The 13,997-nt window shown below is 33.7% G+C and overlaps 1 protein-coding gene across 2 annotated transcripts in view; it reads right to left on the bottom strand.

Moving 5' to 3' along the window:
- LOC129217442 (nose resistant to fluoxetine protein 6-like) overlaps window positions 1–13,997 on the bottom strand; it is a gene marked incomplete at its 5' end in the record, with an annotated part of 68,452 nt that extends 54,455 nt beyond the window's left edge. For both annotated transcript variants that reach the window (XM_054851741.1, XM_054851740.1), the window contains 3 exon segments: window positions 6,780–6,894; window positions 7,750–7,919; window positions 13,832–13,997. In XM_054851741.1, coding sequence (XP_054707716.1) covers window positions 6,780–6,894; window positions 7,750–7,919; window positions 13,832–13,997 — 451 coding nt within the window.

Raw genomic sequence — 13,997 nt, forward strand, 5'->3', positions numbered from 1 at the left:
CCACAACTATCCAAAATCATGCAACCTCTCATCAGACCTAAAAATATTCACTCGCAATCTGGCAACTAAACATCCAGTTTAGCAAAAAGATGTTAAAAAATGTAAAGAAAAAAAAAAGTCTTGATGCATGAAACACTTAAGGGAAAAAACCTGCAATCTCACGAAGACTTCACCATTATTGACTCATATCAAAAATTTTGGTTATCTTTACTATTAATAAAGCTGAAAGTCTCTTTATCAGGATCTCTGTCACGCAGATAGCACCTAGACTGTTACGCCAATTTTCATGAAATTTGGCACAGCATTAGTTTATAGCATGGGGGTGTGTACCTCGAAGCGATTTTTCAAAAATTCGATTTTGTTCTTTTTCTATTCCAATTTTAAGAAAAAATTTCCGAGCAAATTATCACGACGTGGAAGAGTAAATTATGAAATTATCATAACGTGGAACAGCAACATGGGGGGCAATTCCACCGTTACGGACGTAACAATCAGACTTTAAACACGCATAATTTCAATTTTGGTTTCATAAAAAGCTACTATTCTTTTTTCTGTTGTGTAGTTTGGTGTTATTAATGCTATCAAAAATTTGGGTGCAGATTGCTTTACTACAAAAAGTAACAAAAATTAAAAACTACCTGTTACGGACGTAACTCAGAAAACAGCAAAATGTATACATTGTCATACAATTGCCAATATTCCTGTGAATTATTCATAGATTTCTAAAATTTTCTTTGAAATACTTGTTCTAGAGATTTCAAGCTTTCTAAATCCATAAAGTTTTCATGGATATTATTCGTAAAATTTATGATAGAAATTTATATATTTGTTACGGACGTAACATAAAAGTGTTACGGACGTAACATGTCTGATATGCTAATTGCACAAAGCAAATAAAAGCTTAAGTATACTAATAATTTTTGTTAAGAGAGTGCAATGGTCTAGATTAACACATTATTTTGACCCTTTAAGTTATTACTTAATAGTTTTTAAAGATTTTGGGAGGTAGGGAGCATATACCACCATGTAAATAAATATAAAATATAAATTGGTGCGTCATAAAAAGTAAAATTATCCAAGAGGATAATAAGCAAAACAAAAGTTAAATTATTCAGTTACAAATAAATTTTTCAAATTTTTAACATAAACGTGGAGGGAGGTGGGGGGCTTCTACAAGGGAGTACTTTTACAGGTTGAGAATTTTCGATGATTTTGTATATCTCTCAACAAACATATTAACTGCCAAATTTCGTTTAAAGTTTAACAGTTGCCTTTGATTTCGATTGCTTTTTAATAGATTGGTACGTTTTTACCGGTATACGCCCAAAATGTCGCCGTCCCAAAATGTCGCCGGCCCGAAATGTCGCCGGTCCAAAATGTCGCCGGTCCAAAATGTCGCCGGTCCAAAATGTCGCCGGTCCACAATGTCGCCGGTCCAAAATGTCACCGGTCCAAAATGTCGCCGGCCCAAAATGTCGCCGGTCCAAAATGTTGCCGGTCCAAAATGTCGCCGGTCCAAAATGTCGCCGGCCTAAAATTCGCTAGTTCAATTTGTACGAAAAATTTAAATGTACGTCGATGCTTTCCAGCATAAAAGTTGCGAAAGAATATTAATTGCCTTTCAGAGTAAGTTCCTTCAAAAATTCCAAACGTTTTCTCCTGTCTTAATTCGTAAACATCAGATTAATTCCAGAAAATTAATAGTTTTCAGAAAAACATGCGTTTTTCTGTATACTATTACAAACGTAAACATGTGAAAGGCTGCTGCAACGGAATTCTCTTTCTCGTTTAATCTGATTAATAATAATACTCAAGATGTAACATAAAGGATCAAGATGTAACGCAAGGATTCAGACAAAAAATTGATATGGAAGTAAAACTAAATTGTTCTAAACGCGAATGAAAGAATAGTGAGGCACAATTTGAATATGGCAAGAGAATAGGCGGTTTGTATTTTTTGGCGTAATGAAGTAAAAACAAATAACTCCTTCACTCTAGCATATTATTACGGTAGCGACAGGTCAATCATTTAGGGGATCAGGCGGAATGGTCCTCGACTTTGAATTTTTTTTTATATACAAGTGGGAGTGGTTTTTATAGCAATCCTATGAAATTTGCATTGGTTATACATACGCCCGTTATCCTCCCTCTCCCCTTTCACTGGAAAAATTCGAAATCACGGGCCAGGGTGGAAATAAAGTTGAAAAGTATCTTAATGAAATTTAATTTTTTCATAGATTTATCAACATTACCCTAAGAACTGTAAAAAAAAAAAAAATACGTTTTCAGTGAGATATACGTTGGTTAAAGTAAGATCAAAACTGCCGTGGGAACTCCCATCTCTTATGAGTAAAATTCTGAAATTACGTCGAAATGTTCACCGTCAAATCTTTTGAAATCAATGAAACCCCGAACTGCTAAAACAGGTGTCTTTCACTCAGATTTTTGAAAAATGACTCTACGCGATGACAAATATTTTCAATTCTCAACATTCATGAAATTTATATATTCGATAGAACATTCAAGGGACAATTTCAGAACAGCTATTTTATTGAAGGTTTTCAAGAGGATACTTTCATGCATGCGAAGTAGCGCTTGTCAGCTAATCACATTTTCCAATTTTAAATAGAAAAGAAAAAATTTCATAATGTAGGGTGAAATAACTGATATCAATGAGATTATTCAGATCAATTTTGACCTAGACTTATTTTTAAAATGAGTTTCAAAAAGTAATAGTTCCAGCTCAATATAGCTTGGTAATTCAGAAAGAAAAGAATATTGATAATAATAATAATAAACAAATAAGTTTTTCTCTCTCAGAAAAAATTGCTGTTTTAATTAGTGAATTTTTACTACGCAAATTATATAAGAATGCAAACTCAGTTTTTATTTAACACTCACACTAGTTAAAGTGCTACAAAAATGAGAGGAATACACGGCTAATTTAGATTTTATTGATCTCATGCTCAACCTCTCATATATAAATTCATTATATTTTTCATTGTTTATTTAATTACACTGACTCACGTAAACGATTACGAAACTCAACTTAGAACGAAAATAGGCTTGTTTTCGTTTAATTTCACTTGTATACTACATTTTTGTATGAATCCTCGCATTACTTCTTGAGATTTAGCAGTCACATAACACGATAAAAATTATTCTGTGATCCATCCTTTTGGGATGACTGAAGCCAAAAATAAATGAGCAACTCGTCCTTTAAGATATACCTGTAGACCAAATTTTGTCTTAACCCTTGTACAGTAGACCCTCGTTTTACGCGGGGGTTATGTTCCACGGAAATGCTGTGTAAATCAAAACCGCGTAAATTGAGACCTAATATTAGTGTCAAAATAGGAATTAGGTTCCGTAGATAAAAAAAAATACTTCATTCTAGTGATGACTAATTGTATAATAAGTTTAGTGCGTACTTATATAAATTTTTATGCACAATATGCATAAAGAAAACAAACTAATTTCGTGTCCTGTTTATGAAGAAGAGCTGACTATGATAGTTTTTTGGTAGTCATTAAGAATTTTTCCTCCAATTCTTTGCTTAGCATTAACTCATCCATGATCACTTGCGTCATTTCCATGATAAAATCTTCTTTCACTAACAAATCAGAAAGATCATTCCTATTGTCTACAGATGGTTCGAAAATTTTCAATGTGAGCGTTTTTGGTTGTGTGTCACCGGAGTCGGTATACGCATTGGTTTTGACCTCCTTTGTCACTCCTAAAAGCTCTTCTTCCAGTGAGTTCTGCACTGTGTGAGTTTAATCACTTTACTTCTGATGGAAAAAGCTCTGGAACCAATCGCATAAAATGTCTCCAAGGACCCAAGTTCGATTATTAGCACGCGAAAATGCAGTTAGTTACGTGTAATCTGCAATCTTTAGGAGCTTGGGTTTTGAAAGAGAGGAAAATGTTACCTGTTTGCATTGCCGCATCTGCGTAAAACCGAAACTCATCTGCGTAAATAAAATAAAGGTGTCAAAGCTTCAACCGCGTATAATCGAAACCGCGTAAAATAAACCCGCTGAAAACGAGGGTCTACTGTATTACTTTTTGAGATATATCAATCACAGATAATAAAAAATAAAGGAAAAAACATTCGATTGCTCCACCCTCTGGTGTTATTGAGCCCAAAATCTGTCCCCCTGCTGCTTCCTAACATTTTATTTGATTCCGTTCATCATTTTTTGAGCAATGACAGTCACGCATATCGATGAAAACGTTCAGTTACTCCACTATCTTGAACGAATTGACGCAAAAAACCACGCAGCCCTAAATCATATATGGGTACTTGCGGGTATCGTTCGAATTCTTACTACAGGTTTTGACGTAGAATGTCCCCAAAAAATCGGTCACATACAAACGCACACTATTCCTGAAGAAAATTTTAAAATAATTTAGCGAAGGTCAGAACTGAACGCCGTCACAACGTTTTACAGTTGGTAGATAGCGAGTCACAAGAAATAAGATAACGTAACGCTTGTATTCTATTTGTTTGCTGAAAAACAGCCGAGAGTTGCGAATCAAAACGGAATAATCTTTTTAGAATTTATCATGAAACTCAGTTAGTCCAGTCCCATTTTTAACGGAGACATTCATTAAAGGCAGTAACCATTTATTCTGCAAATTTGGTGTTAAACATCATTTTTGTACATTTAAATTTTTCTTACCAACTGAATAAACGAATTTTGGATCTACGACATTTTGGCCCGACGACATTTTGGACAGGCGACATTTTGGACCGGCGACATTTTGGATCGGCAATATTTTGGACCCGCGACATTTTGGGCCGGCGACATTTTGGGCCGGCGACATTTTGGGCCGGCGACATTTTGGACCGGCGACATTTTGGACAGGCGACATTTTGGATCGGCAATATTTTGGCCCGGCGACATTTTTGCCCGCCGACATTTTGGACCGGCGACATTTTGGACCGGCGACATTTCGGCCCGGCGACATTTTGGACCGGCGACATTTTGGACAGGCGACATTTTGGCCCGGCGACATTTTGGAACGGCGACATTTTGTCCCGCGACATTTCGGTGGCGACATTTTGACCCCAAACCGTTTTTACCAAAGGTGGAAAAAAACGGTTGAAACTGACATCGGAAAAATACATTTTGGCCAACATTTGCTTAAGTAGTCTAAATCTTGCTTCAAAAATAAATGTGCTTTATCTGAGGATCAGATGTAGCTAGTTTAATATTTAGTACTTTTAACTCTAATCTAATTATGCTTTTTAATTAAAGTTTTAAAACTATAAAAAATTCAACGCATCAATGAAACAGTAATCTAAATATTACTTTTTTGTGCAGAGTAAATAACAATAAAAAGTAACTCTAACTTTGGTTTAAACTGTTAAACAGGACAAAGTCTTATCTCTAAGTTTTTAAATAAGAAGTAATATCAATTTGGCTATGCTTTCAGAATGATAGAAGTTTGAAGAGAAAAACTGATTAATATCTGTAATATAATTTTTTTTTGAAAAAAAAAAAAAACACTTAAGAAAATTACGCACAAAATGCTTTGGATTTCATTGTGTTAAATGATTAAGTAATTTTCACAAAAATCTACTTGGAGAACTATATTTTTTGTGTCATAGTGCATTGATGAAGCAAAGTTTGAGAAATTAAGGAACTTTCTAGAATATTTTTCTGCACGTTATTAAGCATTGATTGCTAACCTAGAATTATTAACACCAATTGAATTTATTGCATGTTTTTTAGGACAAAAAATCTTACCCTGAAAGGAACACCTCAGAGCAACAGTAGGATATCTTAGTGATATTCCTAGGATTAAATGTCTTAATGTTGCTCTGAGGCGAAGATGTGTATTTCAATAATTTTAAAAAATAAAATTAAATATCCACTAATATTTATAACATTTTGGAAATCACAGTATCAGAAGTTTTGTTATATCATATTACATGTCATAACCTATATTTTCATTGCCATCTTGTACTTTTCTTTTTAATTGGAAATACACAGGTGTTACGGACGTAACGTAATGCTTTTTGTTACGTCCGTAACAAAAAATGTTGCGTCTGTAACGCCATTTTTTTAAAAACAAAAGAAATTCTAATGTTTTAAACTATGGTAAACATTTACTCTAATGAATTGCTACGAGGACAAAAAAAGGATTTCTTTTAACTTTGATTTTTTAGGAAGTAACGACAACTTTTGCTAAATTTTTGTTACGGACATAACATTGAACTTCATTTTTTAAAATTTCAATTGCCTAATTTTATTTTGTAAAAACATTAAAATAAATGCATGTTATTATGGTATTATGTTAATAGTTTAAGCTATACTACAATTAATTTTGTTTATTTTTATTTTGCTATTAGAAATAAGCGTTTGAAAATGGGGTATTTTTTTCTGATTGTTTTGAAGACCGGACTATCGTACTTCCAATTGGGAAAAAAATTCATTATTTAATTTTTATTAAAAAAGCAATGCAATATTCTGAAAATACACATTTCAAGCTTTACAATGATGTATAATATAGCAAAATAAATGCAATATGAAATTTTAACTTACTGGTTTCACTTTTCATGGAATTGCCAATGGGCGAGCAAATGAACATAGCAAATTGGCGAGAAATTCATCATTCATTATTTGTAAACATACAGGCGAACTAAATGATCTTTTAATTTTTCTACTACGGGCAAAGCTGTGCGGGTACCACTAGTTTATAATAAACTTATAAATTCTTATAGCTGAAAAATGTTAAAAAGTCAATATTAAGCATTAAATTATGCTCACTTTGTGCAACAGCATTACCCAACTCCTCCTCAGTGCATGTAGAGGGCATACAAACGGCAATAGTTGGAGGCTTTTTACTTTGTGTAAGAATAAGCCATGATGCTTCAGGTATAAACTGTAGAACAAATTGTCAATAAGTTATTAAAGAAGGTGTTACTGTATTTTCAAATCATTCTGCAAACATATTTTATAAAATAATACACATTACAAAATTTATTTTTTTGAAATATTGTTAAAACATGCTCTGATTGTGTTGGAGTAAAAGAAGTGAACATTTAAATAATAAAAATTCTATTTTAAACACTATAGTACATGCTACCTAAATAGAAAACATTTTTAAAAATAATAGTAATTTTATTGCTCTTCCAATTTAATCAATAAAAAATAATTAATCAGCACATAACTTCTAAGGCAGGTATTTGTATTTCTTATTAAAATATTAAAGAAGTTTTATCTACAGAAGTTCTTTTACCTTTGTACAGAAGTTTAGTAAGGAAAGGGTTCAAAGGAGGGCTCCAAGATTAGTAAATGGGCTTTTTATTTTAGATTTATGATTCCAGGCTTGGAATGCTTATAGTAATGAGCAAAGGTCAAAGCAGAGAAGGGGATGTGATAAACAGTTATTTAAGTTTATTAAAACAAAGGATGTTTCTGGGCTAAATTTCTGCACAGATGGCAAAACCAGGGTCATTGTTTTAGGCTTTTTAACTCCCAAGCTAAACATGAAATCAGGAAAAGTTACTACTTTAACAGGTTTGTAGGTATTTGGAATACAGGGGTCTAAAAATCCAGGTTTTTAGACCCCTATTCTTATTTTTAGGTCTACATTTTGTGTGTGGGGGGGGGGTTTGCAAATATATCTATTTTTCGAAAAAAAGTTAAAAATAATTTCTTCCTATTTCACAAAAAAAAAAAAAAAATCAAATGCAATAAATAAATAATAATAATAATGACAGCAAGAGCTACAAACCTCATTGTTTGAAGAGTTTGAAAAGTCTAAATTCACTAAGCAATACTGCCCTCGTAAAGAAGATTCATCTTTTCTCTGTATTAAAGAATGTACACATTGTGAATAGTATCCAATAAAGAATACGCCTCCTTCTAGCATGCCAGGGATTGGGGTTCCATTTGAATCGTACCCTGAAATGTTTTATCATGGTTTTAAAAATTTCAATTTTTTTTTTTTAATGTCAATTTAAAAAGTTGAATTTATGTTTAGACTATTGAAAATTTGCTTGAACTTTCTGCACTCAACCATACAACGTACATTACCAATTTCAATTACTTTATGTCAAAAGTTAATACTAGATCTAGAAGATAAGCCAATTAAACTTGCTTCTTAAGCTTAAAAAGTTAAAATAAATATATATACCCATTCATTTTCCAAAAGGTTTTTCATCCCTAGACTTTGAAACAAAGGACATGACGCCCAAAATTTCATATTATCACTTCAATCTCATGAGTAAGATTAATTTTATTAAATGATTATTTCTGTTACTCTTTAAGATAAATTCATATGTTTTGTCTAGGGAATTTTTTCAATGTTGACATCCATTCGGAAATGGACTTTATTTTATTTATTACAATCTTTACTTTTTAATGTGTGCTATAAAAACTTCCGCAACTATTCTTAACTAGGCATTTTATATCTTTATAACATAATTGGAAGCATGAATTTAAAAATAAGTCAAATATTACACAAAACTATAAAATTTTCAATTTTTAAATTAAATTGTGAGTATTATTAATAAAATATCTTTATATGAATTCCCGTTTAGATGTCAACTTGAAGAAAATATTCTTAGGCTAGAAAACTAATCAGTCTTGAAGAATAACAGAAATAATTAACGAATGAAATTAAATTCTTGAGTTTTTCAAGTAAAAATAATACAAATAAATAAATAGATAAAACATCTTGCCTACGTGCTGATTTCATACTGTCATGACACAATATCTTGTTATTTTCTTGTCATGACAATATGTATGTAAGATTACAAAGACAAGGTCATCTTGCCTAGAGACTAGATTCATGCTGTCACGAGAACATCTTGAAATTTTCTTGTCATATCAATATGTATGCAGGATTACAAAAGCAAGATCATCTTGCCTAGAGTTTGATTCCACATTGTCTTGACAACATCTTGATATTTTCCTGTCATATCAATTAGCATTCGAAGGATTACAAAAGCAAGGTCATCTTGTCTAGAGACTGGATCATAACAACATCTTAATATTTTCTTGTCATATCAATATGTATGCAGCATTACAAACGCAGTCTACCTTGATATTTTCCTAATATTATGCTGTATACACCTTGTCGGTCAATATTGTGGCAGCCTGCTGACAGCATAAATGGAGTAACATAACATTACTGAGGCAGCATTAATGTAAGATGATTTTTCCTGACTTGTCAACCTTTATGCAACACGGAGGCAAGATACTTTGCTTACTGGGTACACATTCATTTTTTCAGTCAAATGCATGTTTTATAAAGTTAAGGAGTGAAATGATGTTATTTACAGTTATTTGAAAAAAATTAATGTGTACAACCAAAACTTGATGTTCAAGGCCTTTTTAGACAGTTAAATACATGTACAAAGTCCCTGATGAGTTCTAAAAAAAAAATTTCTATATCATTTGAAAATTAAAATTAAACAAACCAAAATCACTAAGAACATCCTATTTGTTCAGAATTTGAATATTCATACTGTTTAGGTAAATTTAAATTATCAAACAAAATGCCCAAGTGATTTATTAAGTTGGGAATAACTAATAAAAATAAAAGAAACAACTTTAAGAAAAAAAAACAGCAAGTAGAAATTGTTTCGTTTATTTGCACTGTCAATATAAAATTTAAGAGAAGCAATGTCAAATAATGCTTTAATTTGAGGTATTATCCAAAAAATGAAACCTATTAATGAAAACATTGCTTGATGTTATATCAAAATGTTAAATTTCATTCTTGATGTTAAAATTTCAAAAAAGAAAAGAAGAATAAATGCGTTTAGCTCTCCCATGCAAAATGTGCTACATAAGAACAGTAAAACTGACCTATGAACATCTGAACAGTGACCTATGTCAGATGTTCTGCTTGTTTAAGGGGAAGGATGAGTCTGAGAAGGACTTCATTTGCACAAATTGTGTTGAACTCTCAGAAATCAGAGTTAGGATGCTTACTTTGGAGGGTGAGTTAGCATTAGGCTGTAGGCGTGTAAATGGGGTAAACACTCCAGAGGGAAAGGGGGAAGTTAGCAAACAGGAGGTTGGCATTAGCTGTGTGTTAGATAGTGGGAATATTCCAGAATTAAAGGAGGAAGTTAGTAAAAAGGATGTGGGAATTAGCTGTGTGTTAGATAGTGGGAAAATTCCAGAGGTAAAGGGGAAAGTTATTGCTGAGGCGACTGACTGGGAAACAAAGGGTATAATTTTGGGAGATTAATGGTGCGTGAGGTGGGAAACTCAGTAGGCAGAGTTAGATGTAAGGTTGCTAGATGTTGTTTGCCAGGGGCTCGGGTGAGAGATGTAAATAGGGTTGCTGAAAAGAAGGGGGTATTTAATAAGGAGGATGTAGTTACTTTGTGGGTGGGAACTAACGATGTAGGCCATAGTAACAATGATGAGTTTACAAAGGAATGGGATTCCCTGTTGGACAAAGCAACCAACTGTTCGGCAAATGTCCAAGTGGTTGGTTTGCTTCCCAGGTATGGAGTGCATAGGAGTTGGTTAAACCAACGGGCTAGGTGTATGAACCTGGTACTCAAGGAAATTTGCGTTAAGCGTAGTATCAGGTTTATTGATGTGTGGAGTAGATGTAAACGAGATTGGATTGCTAGGGATGGCCTACATCTGAGCTCTACATGGGTCAAAATGGTTAGTGGTTTGGTTTTAGAGGCTTCAGAATCAAAAAACTAAGTTGGAATGGGGGGCATGGTTTAAGGAGCAGAATTCGAAAGGGTACTAACTATCGGGATTTCAGTAGAAACGGAAATAGGGTGGCTAATAAGAGAAAAGATTTTAACACTTGGGATTCAAACAATCGTGCAGCATTAAATAAAAGTAAGATGGGCTTACTTAAGGTTTTTTATACAAATGCTCGTAGTATTAGGAACAAGATGGAAGAATTGAAAAGCATAATTATAGACGAGAGGTTGGATATTATTGGAGTTACTGAGACATGGGCTACCGAAAGTGATGATGATTTATTATCTATTGCTGGGTATAATTTGTTTAGACAAGATAGAGTAGGTAAAAGAGGTGGTGGGGTTTTATTTTATGTCAGAGACACTTTAATTTGCAATGAATTGGTAATTAATGATAAACCTAATGAGATTGATATGATTTGGCTGGAGTTGATTAGTCATAAGGGCAAAAAACTACGTTTGGGGAATATTTATAGGCCACCCAACTTAAGCCAGGGTCAAGATGAACAGATGTTTAGTATTATTAGTGACATTTCTAGCAAGGGGTCAGTCATCATAATGGGAGATTTTAATTTTCCAGGAATTGATTGGAATAATTTTTACCATAGTAATAGCAGAGAAGAGGATTTTTTGAAAGTAATTGGTGACTGTTTCTTAGATCAAATTGTAACTCAAGGTACTCAACAGGACGCGATTTTAGATCTAGTTTTCTGCGACATGGAAGGCTCTGTTCAGGTGTTATGTGTAGGGGAACACATTGGAGATAGTGACCACAACAGTATTAGGTTTGGGATTAAATTTGATATGCACAAAGTAGAGAATTTTAGGGTTGTGCCCAATTTCAGAAATACTGACTTTGTGGCACTTCGGCAGAGTTTGAAAGCAGTTTTTTCTTCTGGATTGGACAATAGCGATGTGAATCTTCAGTGGGCAGAGTTTAAGGAAAATCTAGCGAATACGGTTAGGGATCATGTTCCTTTTAGGAGAAAGGGTGTCAACACTAAAATTTGGCCAATGTGGTTCTCCAGGGAAACTAAAGACGCTCTAAATTACAAGCAAGCTGCTTTTCATAGGTTTAGAGAAACAGGTCACAGTGCAGATAGGCTCCAATATTGTAAGGCAAGGCGTAAATTTAAGTATTTGGTACGGATTCAGAAAAGAGAGTTGGAGCAAAGACTGGCAGATAACATAAACAGGAATCCCAAGAGGTTTTTTGCATACGCTAATTCGGGGAAAGTTCGAAATAGTCATATTGGGCCACTGGTTGATGAGCACGGAATTTTAATTCAGGACGATAGTGATATTGCTAATGTTCTTAATAACTTTTTTTTGAGTGTTTTTAACGATAACTGTATCTCAACAGTTGACAGCAACAAGACACAAGCTATAGTACAGCTTGAGGACTTTGTATTTTCCAGGGATGACGTTTTACTTCATTTGAAAAAAATTAAAGAGACTAAGGCTCCGTGGCCAGATAATATTTATCCGAAAATTTTAGTTGAATGTGCAGAGGAATTAGCAGATGTAATCGCAAACATTTTCAATGCTTCTTATAATTCGGGGACAGTGCCAGAGGACTGGAAGCTGGCTAACATTACACCGCTCTTCAAGAAAGGGTCTAAAGGGAGTGCGGGAAATTATAGACCTGTGAGTCTAACTTCGGTGATTTGCAAAATTTTTGAAACATTGATGAAAATTAAGATAGTAAATTTTCTAGAGACTAATAATCTATTGACTAGTTTTCAGTACAGTTTCAGGAAAGGTAAATCTTGTGCAACTAATTTATTACATTTCTATGACAAAGTTACCATAGCTTTGGACAATAAGAAGTCTGTTGATGTTGTTTACATTGATTTTCAAAAAGCTTTCGATAAGGTACCGCATGTTGCTCTACTTAGCAAATTAGCTGATATAGGAATAGGAGGGAAAACTTTCATTTGGGTAAAAAATTGGCTGACCGGAAGGAAACAAAGAGTAGTTGTTAGGGGAAATTATTCTAATTGGAGTGAGGTCTTAAGCGGGGTTCCTCAAGGATCAGTGTTAGGGCCTGTTTTGTTCATTGTCTTTATGAACGATATTCACAAAAATATTTCTGGGAACATGAATTGTTTTGCTGATGATGTCAAAGTTATGGGGACTGTAGAAAATGAAGAACATGCAAATCAGCTGCAAGAGGATCTAGATCATATTACGGAGTGGGCTGATAAATGGGGTATGGCTGTTAATGTTGGGAAATGTCAAGTGCTACATTTAGGGCATGGAAATAAGTGTACAAGTTATTATTTGCAAGGTTCAGTCATTAGTCAGGCAGACAAAGTTACTGATCTGGGGGTCCTAATAAGTCAGGATTTAAAGTTTAGCCAACAGTGCAGCATTGCTAGCAACAAAGCCAATAAGATGCTTGGGTTTATCAGTAGATCTATTTCAAATAAATCTAAAGAAGTTCTTCTGCCCTTATATAGAAGTTTGGTAAGACCCCATTTGGAGTATGCTGTTCAGTTTTCGTCACCTTATCTTAAGAAAGACATTAATGTATTGGAAAGGGTTCAAAGGCGGGCTACAAGGCTAATAAGTGGACTTTCCCACTTAGATTATGATTCCAGGCTTAGAAGGCTAAAAATGTACAGTCTTGAGCAAAGAAGAGACCGAGGGGACATGATTCAGCTGTTTAAATTTATTAAAACGAAAGATGTTATGGGGCTAAAGTTTAGCACTGAAAACAGGACAAGGGGTCATTGTTTTAAGCTATTTAAATCTCAGGCTAACATGGATATTAGGAAAAATTATTATTTTAGCAGGGTAGTGGAACCTTGGAACAGCTTACCGGAAGAGGTGGTAATGAGCAAAGGAGTAGACAGTTTTAAGAGGGCCATTGATCTTCACTGGGGATTGTAAATTGACTAGGACCAGTCTAGCTGGGCCCAGAGCCTGTCGCTGGTCGTCACTTTTGTATTTATATATTTGTATTTGTAAAACTGAATAACGTTTCAAACTAACTTAAAAAAAAAAAATATTTTATTAGCATTATAGAAAGTACAAGAAAAGTTCTACAAGATAAAAATATAAAAAAAGAAGAATTTTTCTAACGGTCAAAAATTGCCAAGTTATACAAGAATTTAAATAATTACTTACATTTTAATGCATTGGTATCGCCATTTCGGATAAGTGACAACAGCTGAGAAGTATCGCTCAAGCATTTTTCAGAAACATTTCCATTTTCGCTCAAATAGTTGAAAATATCATCCAAGAACAATAAATATCCTGACCTATTCAGAAACAAATGATGATCAGGAGATAA

The sequence above is a fragment of the Uloborus diversus genome, chromosome 2 (assembly GCF_026930045.1).
Source record: "Uloborus diversus isolate 005 chromosome 2, Udiv.v.3.1, whole genome shotgun sequence".
Classification (NCBI taxonomy): domain Eukaryota; kingdom Metazoa; phylum Arthropoda; class Arachnida; order Araneae; family Uloboridae; genus Uloborus; species Uloborus diversus.